This window comes from Stegostoma tigrinum, chromosome 5, assembly GCF_030684315.1.
Source record: "Stegostoma tigrinum isolate sSteTig4 chromosome 5, sSteTig4.hap1, whole genome shotgun sequence".
Lineage (NCBI taxonomy): Eukaryota > Metazoa > Chordata > Chondrichthyes > Orectolobiformes > Stegostomatidae > Stegostoma > Stegostoma tigrinum.
In genome coordinates this window covers 101,833,550-101,854,212 of record NC_081358.1, presented here as the reverse complement: position 1 = coordinate 101,854,212, position 20,663 = coordinate 101,833,550, and the positions used below count along the sequence as shown (strand labels likewise).

General features: G+C 39.8%; 1 protein-coding gene across 6 annotated transcripts in view; it reads right to left on the bottom strand.

The window, feature by feature from the left end:
- The window catches only part of phf20l1 (PHD finger protein 20 like 1), a 119,060-nt gene that overhangs the window by 33,286 nt on the left and 65,111 nt on the right, over nt 1-20,663 (bottom strand). For 5 of the 6 annotated variants that reach the window (XM_048528396.2, XM_048528398.2, XM_048528397.2 and 2 more), the window contains 5 exons: nt 17,508-17,798; nt 7,135-7,350; nt 4,144-4,194; nt 2,953-3,048; nt 247-444 (listed from right to left, as the gene is read on the bottom strand). In XM_048528396.2, coding sequence (XP_048384353.1) covers nt 247-444; nt 2,953-3,048; nt 4,144-4,194; nt 7,135-7,350; nt 17,508-17,798 — 852 coding nt within the window. The remainder of the gene's footprint in view (nt 1-246; nt 445-2,952; nt 3,049-4,143; nt 4,195-7,134; nt 7,351-17,507; nt 17,799-20,663) is intronic. The other variant, XM_048528400.2, reaches the window with a different exon arrangement.

Sequence of the window (20,663 nt, the reverse complement as noted above, 5' to 3'; positions counted from 1 at the left end):
AATTGCCACTTAACTCTAAGGAATAGTCAATTAATTAACCAATTACATCTGGCATATTGCGCAAACAAAACAATATTGCATTGCAGAGCTAAACCTCTTGTATTTTTGAAGGCCAGTAATGCAAATAGTTCTTCTTCAGGGATAATGCCGTCATATCCAGAAAAGAGTAAATTATTATTTAATAATGAATGGTGAAGACTGCCATTCTACCAAAGACGTCTTCATCCCTGTAATTTCAACACTTACATTCATGTCTAGGAGTATGATCTGTACTTAGCTCCATCAACGATCCAGAGGACAGAAGAAATTTTGGTGACAGATAGCCTGGTTTCACTATAGATCCACACCGTAAGGTAAGGGAACTTCTAGATTTGGCTAGAGGAGATGAACATCTTTCCAGAAACTCCAGGGAAATATCTTTCAATCCTTCATAGTCCAACAATTCTGAGGAGAAAGTAAGACCATTAAGTTAAAGGGAACCATTTAGGCTGAAGAAACTTGTGAATTTTCAACATACATCAAAATTATTCAATACGAGAGCGCTAGGAATAGAGGAAAAGGAGAAAGCCATTCAGTAGCTTGAGTATGTACCTTGAAAGTAGTCAGGCCATTTTATGTGCTCATTGCCACAATATGGATCCTTTCAGGATTAACTCATCTTCTCAATGTCACTAATTAGTAACATGACATGGAATTTAATGTTAATTAGAGAGCTGAATGCTTAATCCTGATTACCTGACAATGCAGAGCTGCTGCATTCTTGATTTGGTTCTTCTAGAAAAGTGCCACAAAAGCAAAGAAGAAAGGTTATAGCTTCCTTTCTTGAGAGCTTCCTTATTCCATATTCCACAGCCATGCAAAAAGATGCTCAGAATCAGAGTGGAGTTGTTTTGTCTAAGGGTTGTAACTCGCCAAAAGTGGAAACTGCTTTTGATACATGAGTGTTGGGTTCTGTATCAAGAGACAAACTGTTTGTCCATGGATCCAAGATAATGGGAGTTGCTAACTGAGTCCAGCAAAATCAACAATGTAGCAATCCACGTAAAAACAAAGCTCCCAAGCACGTTGACACTCAGCCACAAAGGTCATTTCATTGGCTCCAGCATCCTCACAGGATGGAAGACCGTTGCATACATCAGAATTATCCATTTAGTAAAGTAGATGGTGTCAGACGACCAGGAGGCCACCTAAAACTCCACTTCAAGTGGAGGCAATTGCAAGTGTGGCAATGAGGTTCCAAATGTTAAGTGTCTCACCTACTACATTGAATGATCAGAGAAAAATGGTGACATACCTGTGTGCCATCATGACGATCAATAGCTACAGAGTCTTAGCAACAGTTGTCCACACTAAACCAACACAATAACACCAAGTAACTACTTCATATGCAGCAGCTGTGGTAGCACCTGCTTCTCACCCATCAGTAGAAGTGCACCATAAGACACCTCATCACCAAATGATTTAATTAGCTGCATCTATCAGTTTACCATGATAGAACAATGTCAAGTATCATAACAGAATGGATCACACACCCATGTATAATGAACATTTTCAGATCAATAGTACTTTAGGTAGGGTTTCCCGTGTCAGTAAAATCAATTGAAGGTTAGTGATAGCCAAAGGCAAGGTCATAAGGTAGGTAGGTTTTGACTGCCTTCCAACCTGCATGAACACTGAAGAATCTACAGAATTTATGAAGAAGATCACAAATCTAAGGAAGATCACATCCTCAAATATCAGAGTCTGCATATTTATTGATTTTCAGCTTCATCAATTCCTCCAGTATAATCTTAGTAATACCAATTTCCTTGAACTCCTCATTTTGCCTAACCATGAGGATCTCCAGTTTTGCAAGATTTCTTGCATCTTCTCAGCAAAAACATACACAAAATAATATTAATTTAGCCTCTCTGCCATTCCTCCATTTCCCCTGGCAAATTCTCCTGACTTCCTGTAAAAGATCCACATTCGCTTTGGCGAAACATTTCCATATATATATATATAATATATATATAGTTTCAAAACCTTCTAGCGTCTGTTATATGTTTTTTATTTCGCTAGTCTGCATTCATATCCTATTGTCCCTTTCTTGGTCTTCCCTTGCTGTATTCTACAAGTGTTCCAATTCTCAGATTTAGTGTGATTTCTGGTACCTTAAAAAGCCTTTTCTTTTAATCTTATACAATCCTGAACTTAACTTCTTAGCTACAGTTCAGTCACTATTCTTTTTGAGTTATTGTTGCTTGAAGGTATGCATAATTGCTGTAAGTCACATAACTCTTCTTTGAAGTCTCAGGTCACAATGAAGGAACACATTCAGTAATGTGAGATATTCACTATTCCAGCATTGCACTTTATATGTCCTTTGCTCATCGCTAGAAAGAAAAATCATGATTGTCTTTCTCCCCTATCATTTCCAGCAGCAGATATCCAAATGATTGCTCTCAGGTAACTATTAAAAGAAAAACTAGTAGCTGAAGTAGCAATCTTGCTGAGAGGGATTTTTACAACAACTAGTACAGGAAATGAAATGAAGGAAAATATAGATAGCTTCTCTCAGAACTCCAAACGTGTTACTGGTTTGGAACACGGCTTCAGTTCAGACTCCCTCAGCTTGCTGACAGAATGGAGTAAAATTCAAGAGCAAGCAAGTTCTTCACTCCCTCCACCGCACCATTGACAGATATCCGCTAGGAGTTTAACCCCAAGCTCCAGAATTCTCTCCTGGAATCTTTGTTTCTCCACTTGCCTCCCTCATCCTTTACCACACTTCATATCCAAAGCGTTAAATAAACTTTTGATTATTCAGTGTACTATCTCCTTTAACTCAGTGCCAAATTTGCATCCAGTTACATTTCCATGACATGACTTGAAGCATGTTATCTCAGTAAATGCAGGGAAATAATGCAAGTCATTGTTCAAACAACACAAGCTAATGTTATCTCCGCTCACCATACTTGGATCTCTTTTTCTTTTTTTTCTTTTTCTTCTGTTTTAGTTTAACGTGCTCCTTGCCTTTCTTCTCCTTACACTTCTCCTTCTTTTTACCTTTAGGAACAAGAAAAGAAACATTTTCTTTACAGTTGTCTAGTCTGATTAAACCAGGATTATAATTTATTCTATCAATTTTCACCTTCCAAAAATGGCTTCGGCCCATACACATATAGCAGTGTTCACAGATAGTTTTGACATCTACAATATACCTTTCTCCCATACCCCTTGAGGTCTTTATAATGTAAAGATTTATCTCTCTATCTCAGCGTTTGTGGCCTGCATCGGCTTCTGTCATAGAGAATTCCACTATCACTTGGGTGAAGAATTTCCTCCTCATTGGAATTGACCAATTTAGGACTACATATAGATGGTAGATGAAATTTAACCCTGAAATGTGTGAAGCGATGCACTTCGGCAGAAGTAACAAAATGCACTCAATAAATGGTAGGACACTAGGACGCTCAGAGAAACAGAGGGATCCGCAGATCCCTGAAGGCAGGAGGGCAGGTTAATAAGGTGGTTAAGATGATATATGGGACACTTACTTTTATCAAGCATAGCATTGATTATAACAGCAGGGAGGTCACATTGGAGCTGAACAAAATTTGGTTAGGTTACAGATGGAATGGTTATCATGGTACTGTATAGGAAGGACGTAATTGCTCTGGAGGCGGTTCAGAGGAGATTCACAGGATGTGCGTGATGCTATGATGAAAGGCTGGATAGACTTGGGTTATTTTCCTCAGAGCAGAAGAAAACCGAGAAGAGGCCTGATTGAGGTATAAGAGAATGAGGGACATGGCCAGGGTGAATAGAAAGCAGCTATTCTCCTTAATGAAGGTCAACAACGAGCAGGCATAATTTTAAGGTAAAAGGCAGCAGGATGACAGGGATTTGAGGAAAATGTTTTTCACCCACAACTCTTAAAAAGCATTCTGATGAGTGCTAGAAATGTCATAACATTCAAGGTTAGAGGCCAAGTGCTGGAAGTGGGATTACTTAAGATAAATTGGCAGAGACTTGATGGGCCAAAGGGCTTCTTCCGTGCTGTGACTCCATGTCACTGTATTCCGAAACGGTGTCCCCTAGTTCTAGACTTCCCAAGGAAACCTTGAATGTATTTTAGTACCGAGCCAAGATGCTGCATACCAGGCGATGAGTTCTTCTCTTCACACTTCATTCTCCTTTCACTTTTCACTCCTGTTGGAAGCACTGATAGTTTAATTTCCGCCTCTAGGCAAATCTTCAACATTATCAAATATCTACAGAAACACACTTGCAAATAGAAACCATTTAAATAACAATCAATGTAATTCTATTTTAAAATATTCCCTTCTACTATGTATTCATGGAAAAATATTCCATCAACCTGATGCTGAGCCATAGAAATAATGTCCAATCTCATTAATATGCCTTGTGTTAAAACTTTGCTGTGGTGATAGAAATAATGTTACAATTAGTTTTGGTAATTGTTGGCTAGGGATGGGAACAAGGTAGAAAAGAAATTGCACGTGTGATTGCTGCTTGTGATTTCAATCCCTGCTGGAAATAAACGTGAGCGCTTGTTGGGCAAGGGCAGGTCGTGCTCAGCTGCACTCGCCCCACAAGCACAGTCTGCCAGTGCTCTCTGCCAAGGCTCACACGAGGAATGACCACTTGGATACTGGAGCGCTGCTGACTGTCCTGGAACTGTGCTCTGAAGATGGTCCTTTAGAAGGTACGATGGAAAATGACATTAAAAAAAAAATCATAATCTGGAAATAATTACACTAAACCTAAAATTCTGGGATGCTTCTGAACTCAACTCCCACTGTCAATAGCTAAACTGAAATTTAATAGTGTATTCCACAAATGACGTAAAATCTCACTTGGGTCTTCCATTCTCCTACAAAGAAAAGGAAAAATATGAAACCTTTTCAGGATTATCAATTTCAACTTTTGAGTGCTTGTGTGGCATTTGCTCCCTCATTTATCAGGTCATGTGCTGTCCGGCCAACATCATGCGCAATTTTATGCTCCTAAACTCCGTGGAAGTGAATAGTCTAAAAATTTGTCTCAAATTATGCAGCATTTGCATGTATTCTGGTCCATGTAATTATTCCACCCTAGCTCCTTTACATCTTGGATCCAATGCAACAGCACCAAGGCCAACCATAAACAGTTTCCGAACACCCAAAAGTTGAGTTATCTACTCACCACCCCCAACCCCCTTTAATGTCAGCACAAAGTAACTGGAGTGTGGTGGGTATTTACATATACCAGTCACCAATGATACTTGGAAATTCAACATAGAGGTGCTGGAGAAACTCAGATCGGGCTGCATTTGTCAAGAGAAACAAACAGTTAACATTCAGTCCAAAATGGCTCCTCTTCAGTACAGATGCTGCCAGACCTGCTCAGTTTCCACTTTTATTTCAGATCTCCACAGCATCTGCAAAACTGCTTTTATTTGTTATATTAAGAATGTGGTCACGTAAAACTGTAGGGGGTCTTAACCATTTTCTCACAGGCTGCTAAAGACATTTTGATTTGCAGATTATGAGACAAATTTATTCATGTCAGTTCTGTTTCAAAAATGACAGCAGTCACTATTGGAAATTTGTGATACTAGCAGTAAATTTGATCGGAAATAGATTACAATGTACAAACATTTACAACAATAATGCCAGTTTCTGACAAATTTTGGGGTAGAAGGGCAAGTTATATCAACCTTAGGCAAAATTATTGAAAAGAGAGGAAAGGGATAGACCAGGGGGTTACAGAGCAGTTAATCCAACCTCAGTTATGGGGAAGTTTTGGAAAGAATTTTGAGGGGCAGAATATATCTGCACTTGGAGGAACATGGGTTAATCAGGGATAATCAGCATGGATACCTTAAGGTAAATTCATTTTTGCCAAAATTTTATTGACTTATTTGAAGAGGTAACTATGCAAGTTGATGATAGTAATTTATTTCATGCGGTCTACATGGACTTTAGTAAGGGTTCTGATAAGGTCCCTTATGGCAGCCTAGTCAAGAAAGAACGAATCCATGGGATTCAATGCAGAGTGGAACAATGGTTCCAAAACTGGCTGAAAGGCACGAAGTAGAATTTGATGGTAGAGGAATGCTTCTTTAACTGCAAATCTGTTGCCACTGAGTTACCATAGGGCTGTGCTGGAGTTCTTGATGTTTGTGGTGCAAATTAATCATTTGGATTTAAATGTTGGGAGAATGATTGAGAAATTGTGGATGACAAAAAAATTGATAGGGTGATAAATGATGAGAACAAAAGCTATAAACTGCAGGAGGATATCAATGGGCTGATCAGCTGGGCAGAGGGGTGACAATTAGAATTTAACCTAGAAAAGTGCAAGTTAATACTCTGGGGAAGCTAATAAGGCTAGGAATTATGATGGTAAATGGTGGAACTCTGGAATATCAGAGGGATGTTGGTATGCATATCCACGGGTACCTGAATATAAGCAGGGTAGGTAAATAATGTATGGAAGATGGCACATGGGATACTTCCCTTTATTTGCTGAGGCATAGAATACCAGAACAGAGACATTATGTGGAAGTGTAGAAAGCTTTAATTGGGCCACAACTAGAGTACTGCATGTCGTCGTGGTCACCACATTATAAAAAGGTGATGATTATACTAGAGAAGTTGTAGAGATGATTTACCAGGATGCTTTCTGGGTTAGAGGATCTGTACTTTGAGGAAAGATTGGAAAGACTGGGGTTGGAACAGCAAAGGATGAGATGGGACTAGATACGAGACTGTAACGGTCACAGTTAAGGTAAATTAGAAGGCACTTTCTTCACCAGTAGAGGGGTCAATAACCAAGGTAAGATTTTTTAAGGTAAGAATTCTGAGAGTGGAATTAAGTAATATTTTCACCCAGAAGGTAACTGGAATCTGGAACTCACTGCTTGAAAGAGTGATTGAGTTAGAAACTCTCAAAATATTTAAGCAGTACTTAAAGATCCACTTTGTTCGGAAATAAGATTAGTATACTGCATTTTTGTTGACCGGAAGGGCAAGGTGGGCTAAATGGCTTCCTTCTGCGCTGTAAGAGCCTACAGAATTGTTGTGACCAAGGTTAATCACCGTATATCTTTTCCTGCTTCTATGGAATAACAGAAATGGTTTTTACCAACTTCTGCATTTCTGTCTCTGTCGATACATTTCTTAAGTATCCTCTCATGCACAGTTTCCATTCTCTTCTCCCTCACAGGAGCGCTGGGTTGGTTGTTGGTGCCTTCAGAACTGACAGACACAGATGATCGATTCTTCTTGCAGACTTTGGAGGGTTTGTGGCTTATATCAAGAGGCATCTCCAGCTGCAAGGCCAGGAGATTAGAAGGTGGTGCTAGGGAATTAGAACAGAGTACCATTGTAAAATATAAAGCACTGTCTTTTGTCGTCAAGTACAGGAAACAAAGGATAATATGCAATTAGCGGAAAAAGAATGCATGACTTCCCAATTCTGGAAATACGAGCTCTCTCAAATGAGGTGAAGTGGTCAACCTAGATCATTTTTACATACTTTTATTTCCAGACAGGTATTAACAGATATGGGGATGGAATATCTATTGACACTCTACTAACAATAGCACAATTTTCAGTTCAACATTAAGCTTTCCTATATCAGATATTGCAAAGGTACATAAACAGCTTTGCCTTTCTTATCCAGCTAGCAGCTCAGAATAACAGCCAGAACATTGATGCTTACCTCATATTTTTCAATGTCAACATTCTGTAGTCTTATTTGTTTGGCATTATTATTTAATACCACGTCAAATCTTATTGAAACAGAGTGCAGACTTGAGGGGCTGAATGGTCTACTTCCATTTGTATTTCATATGTTTGCATATACATTCATAGTATTGCTGGCTCCACAGGGAAATGCAATGAGACTGTCCAAGCTCTTTTCTCCAAAGACAACCCTAGGTGGAATTTTAACAACAGTCTGGGCGAGACTCAAGCCCTTATCCCAGAAACAAAAGGTAGTTTGATGTCAGCCATTTTAATGGCACAACAATATCAGCTTGCCTTGCATTTGTCACTTGCTTAAAATTTGCTTTTATTTCCATTGGAACACCTTAGATGACTCCAATCATGAATGTTCCAGATCAGTTTCACTACAGTAGGTTGCCAAAAGAGAAATGTGTCCAACTTCAGGAACCGATGTGATGATTTACAAAATTTACATTTCCTATCCTTGCTCATACAGCCACTTGAAGATATGCCCAAAAATTGTAACTGTAGTAACCAAGCATTTTTTTTTGTGGGGGCTGGGGGAGGAAGAGGGAGAAGTGAGGGAAGAGGTGGAGGAGAATTCTAGTTGAGAGTTTTCACACCAGTAGGTGTAACAATTATAACAAACTGAAGCGTACAGGGCCTTTAATGCAATTTATGAGACAAGTTTGATTTTCAACACTTCTCCTTCCATTTAAACTTGAATATAGCAATGACAATTACGTCTGAGGTTTGTGAATTCTCACACAAATACATACTGTCATACATTAACATGCTTGACGCATGGCATATTATTCATCTGCAGGAGGCATTGTTCCATGCCTCCCCCAATATGCACATAGGCACACTTTCTTATAGTCATTGGCTAACATAGCATAAAAGGTTGGGAGGGAAGTAGTTTAGGAATGAGAAGGCCATTTGTGATGTTTATTTAAATAGGTGTACAGCTTGAGATTAAGTAGATCATACTGTGGATCAAACCTGCATTCTTTAACATTATACTTAGTGTGGCTTGAATCCATGAACCTATTAAAATAAGGTGGTCTTCTCAATTCATCATCTCAAGTATTGCTAATACAGGTAACATACTTGCAACTGAATAAACAGTATGGAGCTGGAGGAACACAGCAGACCAGGCAGCATCAGAGGAACAGAAATCTAATGTTTCAGGTCGAGACTCTTCTTCAGAAGTGGGGGAGGCATAGGGGTCTCAAATAAAGAGGGGGTGGAGGGGTGGGGTTGGAGAAGGCAGGTGGGGTGATGATCGTGAGTGCAGGTAGGCAATGGTGGAGGTTGGTCAGTGAGGTGGGATCAGATAAGTGGGAGAGAAGATGGACAGGTCAAGGAGGTGGGGATGAGAGGGTGGGTTGGTCATAGGATGAGGTCGGGGGTGGGGAGATTTTGACACTAGTAAAATTCACATTGAGACCATTGGGTTGCAGGCTCCCAAGGCGGAATACGAGGTGCTGTGCGTCCAATGTTTGGGTGGCATCGTTGTGGCACTGGAAGCCTACAACCCAATGGTCTCAATGTGGACTTTACCAGCTTCAAAATAATGTCCCTTATGGCAGACCAGTCCATCTTCTCTCCCACCTATCTGCTCCTCCCACCTCACTGACCAACCCCCACCATTGCCGACCTGCACTCTCTATCAGGACCCCACATACCTTCCCCAGCTCCAACCCCACCCCTCCTCTCTCTATTTATTTCAGAACTCACTACCCCTCCCCCATTTCTGAAAAAGGGTCGCAACCAAAGCGTCAGCTTTCCTGTTCCTCTGATGCTGCTTGGCCTGCTGCGTTCCTCCAGCTCCACACTGTGATGCCTCTGACTCCAGCATCAGCAGTTCTTACGATCTCTGATTGAGTTCCAATAACGAATGTTTCACCAATGTGGAGAATGGTTTACCTCTATGCAACCCAATCTTTGAAGGTCAAAATCTATTACAAATGTTTTCATGGCTGCATTTATTGAACAAAAAGATCACCAACATTCGCTTAACTGAAGTCCCAGTGACACACCAGCACAGGTAAGGCATATCTATCAGTAAAAACTGAAAGAGCTGCGGATGTTATAAATCAAGAACGAAATTGATAGAACAGCTCAGCAGGTCTGGCAGCATCTGTGAAGAAAAATCAGAGTTAATGTTTTGGGTTCAGTGACCCATCCTCAAAGGGCATATATGTTTAAGGTAAAAGGGGGAAAGTTTAAAGGAGTGTTCTTTTTCAAAGTATAGACGGACCCTGTTTAGGATATTAGGTATTAGCTAACAGCATGTTTTACTGAAGATCCATAACACAGGACAGCAGCATTGGAGCCAATTAAGTGTAGTGGTGGATATGAGCCACCAAATAAATCTCACAGAAAAAACATATACATGGTTACTGGTTTGGTCAATGGCACTGAAAGACAATTTCAGACTAATAAAGAATTAACACAGCCTTCTGCTGTACCCATATTACGTGCCGAGTCCCTAAAAATCTTAATGTTGTTGCGTTAAAAAGTCTTAGTCATGTGGTCTAAACTCGATTTTACAGACATTTCAACTATTCTAGTTTTTGGACACAAATCAGGAAGTCATGCCGACTTACTTTATACAATGCTTCAGGACAAGTCTATAATTCTAAGCTTATTTCTGCCCACCCACCCTAATCTATTACAGTCAGCCTAAAACCTGAAAAGTTGAAAATTAAGAACAGGTTTTCAGAAATAGGATCAAATGGGAGAAGACCAGACGTATCTTATTTCACTATGGATTACAACTTCTGTAACTGGTAATAAGCCGTAGTCCGTAGAGGGGCATTGGCATCATTCTGCAACAAGTAGTTATACAGTTGGAGGGGCACCTTGAGAGACAAGGCAAGGAGGCAGAAATCCATGAACTACTACAACCAGTCTGGGGTTTGTATCCATACTGTTTACATCATTCTGCACCAAAATCTATCCATCGAGACAACTGAGCTAACTGGCATCCAATATTCAAATCAACTATCATTTTCACTTTTGGATACACTGGAATCATTTAAGAAACAGTTGAATAATACAGTCGGGGCCCTTTTATGTAATCTCCATTTGTATCTACCTAACTACTTTGTTATACCACACTGCTATAGTTTTCACAAAATCAAAGTAAAGCTGCTTCTCTATCAGAAACACTTAGTAACATAAAAATTAAACAAAAATCACCCAGGCACATTTAATATGCCTATCATGTGAACATCAGTCATATCATAATGGAGTTCATAATCTTAGCAAACAACCTAAATCATTTCATCTATAATAGACTCCGAAATTACACGAGGGAAACCTCCTGTGGTTGAGAATATTGAGAACCATAGTTCCTCTCAAACACATTATAATTTGTCTTCTTCTTTCCCACATTTTTCAGTTAGGAAGACTGATATCATTAGCACAAATTTGGTTTTGAATTACGTCACGGAAAAAATAGCTTGCCTGCATGGCCTTTAATGTACTAGGATTTATTGCACCACTTTGTACCAATTAACTAATTCTGTATCAAAAACTGTTGACACAGTTACATCAGAAAGGTAACAGTTAATTGGCTAAATACCACAAATTGCAAATCAGGTAAATTAACAGTTCATTTCTTTGGTGAAGGCAGAGGGGTGAATATTGACCTGGGACACTGGAAGAACTCTCCTCACTGCTTCATGTAGTGCTACTGCATTGTCTTAACCCACCTGAACAGACAAATAGCATTGTGATGTTATAGCCTGGGTACTTCTCATGCCCGAACTGAGTCCAGAGAATGGGGGCAAGCATCGCCCATCTATTAATTGGTCCTTTGACCGAGAGGCAGTACAGCAAGAAAAATCTGCAACTTATCTAAAATATCTGTGGCATCAGTAACTGTTTTAAAGACATTTTGGCAAATACTTTTTAAAATTTCTCTCAATTGTAAAGGGATTAATTATAATTTTCTTGAATAATAAATATTGATCCAAATGAACCTTGACTGTAAGTAAAGCCAATAGAAAGGAAGTAATAGTAGAGGCAAGGACTGGAGGCAGAAGGCAAATTAGTTAACATATGCTGGAGCCCCTGAAGATTAAAATGCAGGTTAACATGGGGGTTCAGCTTGCAATTAGAAATGCAAATTTAATGTTAACATATACTTCAACAGGGCTAGAATACAAGAGCAGAGATGTACTGCTGAGGGCTGAATAATGCTCTAATCAGATATCATATGGAATATCATGAGCAGTACCTCATATCTAAGGATGGATGTACTGGCCTTGGAGGAGGTCCAGAACAGGTTTACATGAATGATCCCAGGGATGAAGGATTTGTCATAAGAGGAATTGTTGAGGCCTCTGGGTCTACACTTAGAGTTTAGAAGGATAAGGGGGGAATTTGACTGAAACTTACAGAATACTGAGAGCCTGGATAAGGCAGATGTGGAAAGATGTTTCCACCAGTAGGAGAGACTAGGGCCTGAGGGTACAGCGTCAGAGTGAGAGGACAATTGAGATGAGGAGTAATTTCTTCAGCCAAACGATGGTTAATCTTTGGAACTGACGGCCTCCACAGCCCCCTGGGGCAAAGTCATTGACAGCAGTCAAGACAGATAGATAGACTCTTGATTAGGGGATCAGGCAGGAGAATGGTGTTTGAGAAACAAGTCAGCCATGATCAAATCATGGAGCAGACTTGATGGGCCAAAGAGCCTAATTCTGCCCCCAAATGGAGATACCATGCAAATGGGGTAAAATAATTTAGAACTTAGAGATTCTAAAGAACAGAGTATGTTTTTTTAACTAGAAGTAGCCAAATTGTGAATGCAGATATTATTGGCTGGTTGGTTAAAAAGGCATTCTGCAAATTTATACCATCAGGGCTGTTCTGATCCAAAGGAGACAGCATTTTTGCCAGTGTGCCTAGCTGATGATATTCATATTGGCTGAAATTCAGAGTTGAAAGCTGTTGCCAGATAGGACTAACCAACCCAACAAGAATAAAGAACAGCATACTGTGGAACTGTGTAGCAATATGGTGCCATATATCTGAGGGGAGTGACGTAAGTGCTTGTACTTCAGTAAGAAGTCCCTTTGTTGGAGCAGTTATTTCAAATAGAAATTGCATTTTCCTTTGATGTGCGCCTATTAATTCATGTTTAGTTCATGTTGACTCTGATTTGAGTTAAAGTGAAAGTTACAGAAACACTGTCTCCTGCCACTGCACTGAAGAAATGCACATCCTTAATACTATTATCTGGGTCTGAAACAGGATATCAGCACCCACGCACACACACTTAGTGCTGTAGTTGTCACTCTGCTCTGCTCTTAAATGCAGCTCTGAGCAGGCTCGTGGTCAGATGCATGTTTCTTCTTAACAATACCACACTGCAAGGTGTATTGACTCAATTGATTTTCCTTGATTGTCCAATTTGTAATGACTCTGACAATCACTAAGATCACTTGTATGTTACTAAGTTACAAGCTGTTAATTGTAGCATTGCTAGCAGTGACATTACAGGCACTTCAGTGCACAGCCTGAAATTGTACACGCAACAAATACAGTAATTGCAAAATAGTTCACTAACGTCCTATGGGGGGAAAGATCTGTCACTCTTACATTGCATTGCTGACACGTGATTCCTGATCCACAGCAATGTATCCTTAACTGCGCTTTGAAATGGCCAAGCAAGCCACCTTGTTCAAGGACAATTAGGAATGAATAACAAATGCTATTGATGCCCACATCCCAAGAAAGAATATAGGAAAGAAAAATATATTCCTATCTTTCTTTCAGGAATGCATTTAAAGACTACCTGCACGCACTCTCATTGTTTTGCAATGTGTTGCCCATCTTGAGTACGGGGACAGCCCCAACTATGGGCAGCGGCAAGGTCAGAAACAAAGTAGACCTTGTGTGTTGAATCATCTGCACAGTACCTGGACATTGTTTTGGAGACTGCACGGTCAAAAACAAAGCTTTAGGAAGCTTACATCACAAAATGCTAGCTACACAGAGCAATCTTGATTACAACGGAATCTTGATCAACTGGGACAATTGGTTGAGGAGTGGTAGATGGAGATTCATTTGGATAAATGAGAGGTATTGTATTTTGAGGGATGGCCTTAAGAGGTTTATAAAATTATGAGGGGAGTAGACAAGGTGAATAGGAAAGGTGCTTTCCCTAAGGTGGGGGAGTTCAAAGCAGGGTGTATTTTATAATGTGAGCAAGATTTAAAAGAACCTGAGGGGCAACCTCTTTCACACAGAGCGTGATTCGTACGAGAAGAAACTGCCAGAAGTGGTAGATGTAAGTACAGTTACAATATTTAAAAGACGTTTGGACAGGTACACGAATAGGGATATGGGCCAAATGCAAGCAAGTTGGACTAGTTTAGTTTAGGAAACTTGGTCAGCATGGACAAGGTAGACTGAAGGGTCTCTTTCCACGATGTATGACTCTATGACTAAGTCTTGCTCCAACTTGCAAAAGCTTTTATTTTGCATTCAATTTTCTTTTCGTGATTGGAGATTTCTGCATCTGGCCTTTCAAATCTCTTGGTTCCTCTACAATTCCTATTTTATCACCATTTAGAAAATGCATACCTTTTCCTTTCTTGGAATTTGGCTACTCTTCTAACCCCATGTGCAGCTCTAATGGACCACCCATAACTAGTAAAATCAAAACTGGAAGCAGTTAGAAGTATTGCAATATCAACAAAAAGAACTCTTCTTATAAGTAGGAACTTTGTTACTGATCACATAATTGTTATAGTTCAGAAGGAGGCTTTTCAATTCAAACCACTACGTCCACACTGGGTCTTTGAGCTTTTTGACCTAATACCAATCCCTTGCCTTTTGTCCTGAACATTATTTAAATAGAAACAATTATCCAATACCCTGTCAAATGCCTCAACTGAACCTGCCTCCAGGAAACATCCAATCAATGCCTTCCATACCCTACTCGCCGTGAAAATGTTTATTCTTGCTTTGTATTTGCTCTTTTACAAAAGGCTTTAAAACTTGGCTGCTTGGCTCTCAATCCAATTAAATGTGGTCGCAGTTTCTCCTTATCCCTCTGTCCAGATCAGGGATGATGTTGAAAACTATCAAATTTTCTTTGAGCCTTGTCCTTTCCAAGGAAAACAACTTCTCTAAAGTTTTTTCATAGCCCAATGGTTCCATCTCTGGAACCATTCATGCAAACCTCTTGAGCTCTCTCTAATGTATTCACATCCTTCCTACAGTGTCATGCCCAGAACTATACACCGTACTCCAGCTGAGGTTAAACTATGCAAGTTCATCAAAGCGTTGAAATAGGTCAAATATGCATCCAGATGTTGAATACCAGGCTAAAGAGGGAACCAAAATCAACAGTATGTGGTGAACAAAACTTTAAATAGCACTTCAAAAATGTACTGGACAGTTCGCTGGTCAAACATTTAGTCAGCCCAACACAGCAAAGGATTTTGCAACAAATATCGGATCTCTAATTAAATATTTTAATGAACACCGATATTTCTAGCTTGTTCTCTGGACATCTACGGAAAAGCATTGCTCAGTTTGCCTAGAGAGAGGTTGGCTCTGGGAATAAGTAAAACAGGAAAGCTGGCAAAAGGTTTCTAACATCCATGTCTCATCCAAAAGAGAGAACCTTCAATAATGCAATGCTTCTTTGTAGTCTGCTTGTAGTATTTGCTATTACTTTAAGCAGACAAAATCAAGTATTCTAATTAGCAGCCTAACATCAGGGTCAATGTGTACTTGTAGCTGATTACAATTTTTTGGTTCCAGGTCAATCACTTAAGGTTCTTGTAGTGCAGTGGCAGAAACCCTACCCCTGAGCTAGAAGGCCCAGCTCCAAGCCCCACCTGGTCCAGATGGGTGTAATAACATTTCTGTACAGGCTATAATGTCATATAGCACATGTGACTTCTGTCCAACTAGTTCACATTGACCATGATCCTAAAATGACCTAGTCCTCCCTGCCTGCATTTGGCTCATATCCCTTCAAACCTTTCATATCCGTGTACTTATTGAAATATCTTTTAAACATTGTAACTGTAGCTGTGTCCACCACATTCCACACACTAATCATTCAGTGTAAAAAAAACTGCCACTCATGTCCTTTTTAAATCTTTCTTCTCACCTTAAAAATATGTCACCTAGTTTTGAAATTCCAACCTTAGGAACAAGACCTTTGCTATTCACTTTATCTACGCCCATTACGATTTCATAAATCTCTAAAAGGTCACCCCTCAACCTGCTACACTCCAGTGAAAAAAGTCCCAGCTTATCCAGGCTATTTTTATTTCAAACCCTCCAACATCCTGGAAAATCTCTTCTGAAATCTCTCCAGTTTAATAATATCCTTCTTATAACAAAGCAACCAGAATTGCACACAGCACCTCCAGAAGAGGCCTCACCAACATCCTGTACAACCCCAACTCCTGTACTCAAAGGTCTCACCAATGATGGCAAGTATGCTAAACGCCTTAACCATTCTGTCTACCTGTGACACAAATTTTAAAGAATTACGTACCTGAATCTCTTAAGTGTCTCGGTTATATACCACTGAAGGCCCTACTATTAATTGTATAAGCCCTACTCTTGCTTCGTTTTACCAAAACGCAATACATTTATTCAAATTAAACTCCACCTGCCACACCTCAGCCCCTTAACCCAAGTGTCCGAGATTTCTTCGTAATCTTAGAAAAATCTTCTTCGGCGTCCACTATACCATCATTTTGGTGTCACCTGCAAACTTACTAACCATCCCTCCTTTATTATCATACAAATCATTTATATAAATGACGAACAAACGTGGACCATACTGATCCTTTTGGAACACTGCTGGTCACAGGCCCCCCAATACGAAAAGCAACCCTCCATCACCAGCATCTGTCACCTAACGGAAAGTCAATTTTGTATCCAATTAGCAAGCTTATGCTGCATCCCATGTGATCTAATTTTACCAATTAGTTTACTATGCGGAACCTTATCAAGATAAGAAAATATCTAGGTAAGAAAATATCTAGATCAAACACGGAGCATCCTTTTATTTTAACTAAGTTGTTACTAGTTGTAGCATAGAAATCCATAATAACGTTATATCCAATTTGTGATGAGGTGAATGATGCACATCCTCAATATAAAAGATCTATGGTTTCTGGACAGCGTGCATTTTGATGATCACACTTCACGTTGCATCTAGACATCATACTTTTCTCCATCCACAATTTCAAAAATCTACTGGAAGAGGGAAATGAAACCAATCACTTACATAACATGAACATGGCAAAAGGGGATACCTAATTTATACAGTGCATATAGTTCCCAATTTACACCAGGATTTGCACTTTAAGAAGTGAAAGAGGAAATCAATCTGAACTCTGTCTAACCCAAGCATCAGCACTTTAAGAAAGCAGAGTAATTATACCTTAAAGGAACAGAGGGCAGTAGAAGAAAATATTGAGCATATATGGTTTGACACTTGACATTATAACACATATTCTTACTGCGGGGAGCAGCAGCAGCCCACTGGACTCCCATCCAATCTGAAAATGGAAACACGGATGTTTTACAGTACACAAGGAGGCCATTCGGCCCAAGCAACCAAATGCATTTTAGTGGCAAAGGGTGGTGTTGCATTAAAAAACGCTTTCATGTGCCACTGTGTCAGCAGTTGGCACATTTAAAATACTCAAAAGAGAGTCCCCCACTTATTCCTGAATTCACATGTAATTCTCCTTGACAATATTCCTACTGATTCAATTGCACCTCTATACTTACAAGAAGAACAACTTGACAGAGGTCTCGGGCTCTTCAGCCCCAGGCTGTCCACAATTGATGGTGGCACGTTGGTTGAATTGGCACGAGATCGCATCCCACTCTCCCGTGTGCTAGTGTCGGAGTCAGATCCTTTCTCTGTACTGTGGTAGTACTTTATGTGGTAATCTAGCAGCTTAGCTTTACGGAAAGCTTTGAAGCACCTGGGAAATCTACACTTGAACTTGTTGTGGTCAAGCTCAATGATCGGTTCTTTGGGAGCTAATGGGTCCTCTGCGTTTTTGGCATTAGTTACTGAGACAAAGGCAAATAGAGAGGAAACACCACATTAAAAAGGAGAAATAAATGAAAGAATATTTTAAAAACTCACCAACTCAAAAAAGATCTGTAAGTTCATTTGATTGCAATCAAGTAAAATACTCTTCCCACTTACATTATTTTTCAAGTAATAAACATTTTCTAACCAACTGCTTCAGTTGATGCAAACCCTTTTGTTCAAACTAGCCTATCTTAAGACACAACCGCACCATCTCACTAATTCAGATCAGCTATGATCTTATTGAATGGCAGAGCAGGCTCGAGGGGTTAAATGGCCCACTCCTGCTCCAATTCTTATGTCTGTATGTGCTTAGATACCTTAAAGCTAACCATATCAAAAATTTGGCTCTGCCCCCTTCTTAAATATAGGAATTACATCAGCTTCGCACAATTACTCTGGTGCTACACCTTTTTCTACCAAATTAATATATTCAAGTAGTAATGCTTCTCCCAAATTTTCTTCAGATTTTTTTTAAAAACATGGATTGTTTCCACTAAGCCCATAAAAATGCCTGATAAACATCCATGATTCTGAGGGGCCTTGACAGGCTGGATGTTGAGAAGACATTTGCATTAGTGGGGAATCTCAATCCAGGAAACAGGTTACAGAACAGGGGGCTCTGATTTAAAATTGAGATGCAAAGAAATTCCATGTCTAGAAGATATATGATAACAAAAGTCCGGAATTCTGTACCCCAGAGAGCTGGGGATGCTCAATCAATTAAAATATTTTGGGGGCTGGAGTAGGATGTGGGTTGACAGCCTTTGTAAATATCAAGGAGATAGGGGTTATGAGCAAATGGTATGAAAGAGGACTGGAACATAAGGTAGATCAGTCATTGGCAGGCCTGGGTGGGTGGCATACACCTGCTCCTATTTCCTATATCCTTATTCATAAATGAAATCCTACTAGTACTTGGTTTGTTCTTACTTTTTAGTGGGATATATTTTCTTACAATTTGTTGAACATTTAAAAAAAATACTTCCCATAGTTTTGTATGCAGAAGTTGTTGCCAATGTCAGTTTCTCAAGTTGTATTGTCAGTTGCTCAAAATCTACTTTCTCCAACGTGTAAACCTCACTTTTATCAAACAAATGCTCATTTCTATCATTTTAAAGTTATGATGCTATAATTTTACATCAATATAGAAAGTACTTTACTGTGGACACAATTACTGAGATGTTCCCCAATGTATCAGCGATAACGGGAACTGCAGGTGCTGGGTCTCGGCCCGAAACATCAGCTTTTGTGCTCCTGAGATGCTGCTTGGCCGGCTGTGTTCATCCAGCTCCACACTTTGTTATCTTGTTCCCCAATGTATGTTTCTTTGATCTGCTCTGATTTATTCCACATAACTAGGTTCAATAGTAAATTTAGTTTTTAAAAGAAAAAACAGCCTAGAAGGGCTCTCGTGGTACAGTGATAGTGTCTATAGCTCTGGGCCTGAAGGCCTGGTTTCAAGTAGATACCTTTCTATTTTAGAGATGCTAAGGACCACAGACATTTCCTCCATTTGGCAGACACAACTATCTATAGGACTCTTGTCGTGCAGAGTTCTGTCTGTACCTCTGCATTAGGAGGCCCAGGGTTCAATTTCCCCTGCTCCAGAGATGTGATAACATCTTTGAACAGGTTGATTAGAAAATTTTTTAAAAAGAAAAATAACTGAATTAAAACAGCATTGATTGGATCTGCCTATTCTGAGAACTAAGATTGACAGCTAACTGTTCCTGCTGTATCTCCATTCCAACAATAGCCCAGCAACAATCGAACATTTCTATTCAACCAAGTGAAAGGAAAAAAAACTGAAGTGTGATTCATCCAAAGGTACTCATAAAAATACCTCTTAGCAACAATCAGGGAACAGCTGATTGCACAAAGGAAAAAGCAAATCTGAATTTTTCTCACCCCAAGTGGTGTGAACGCTAGGACGAATTAAATTTTCCAAGATTGAGATTGGTAGATTTCTGTTGGGTAATTTGTATATATCATAGAGAGCTACAGCAGAGAAAAAGCCTATTCCGTCTGTGCTGGTCAAAAACAACCATCTTACTATTATAAGAGGTAGCATGGTGTGAAGCTGGATGAACACAGTAGGCCAAGCAACATCAGCGGAGCAGGAAAGCTTGAGGTTTCGGGTCGGGTCCCTTCAAGCTTTCCTGCTCCTCTGATGCAGCTTGACCCGCTGTGTTCATCCAGCTTCACAGTGTTATCTCAGATTCTCCAACATCGGCAGTTCCTACTATCTCTGTGACAATCTTACTATTATAATCCTATTTTCCAGTGCTTGGCCATGCCTTGGCATCACAAGTGCACATAGTTTTATGCATCTCAATCAGGTAAGGAACAAGGAAGTAAAATAAATTAGAAATTTGTCACTTTCTAACGGAATAGTGTAGCAGGCTCAAGGCCTGAATGCCCTACTCTTACTTCAATGTAAATTCAAGAATTGTAAAGGAAAGAGCAATGTCCTCTGTGTCATCCTGGCAGCTAGCATTCACATAGGAAATTTGATTAACTGATTCAACTACACTGAACTGACTGGTGTCCGGCCAAGTCTAAGGTTTTATAGCTGACAACATGCCCTTCAAAAGCTTAAATGTACATGCTGCCCGAAAAGGACTACTGACCCATGCGAATTTGCCTCCACTGCTTGAAACTGACAAGGTAATGTTAGCACCTCTACCAACAATTTAGAGAGTTCTTCTCATTCGTATAGATCCTTAAGACCATTCAACATAGCATCAGAATTAAGCCATTTGGCCCACCTCGTCTGCTTTGCCATTCTCCCTGTAACGCTCAATTCCCTTCCTAGTCAAGGAACCTGGCGTCCACAGCCC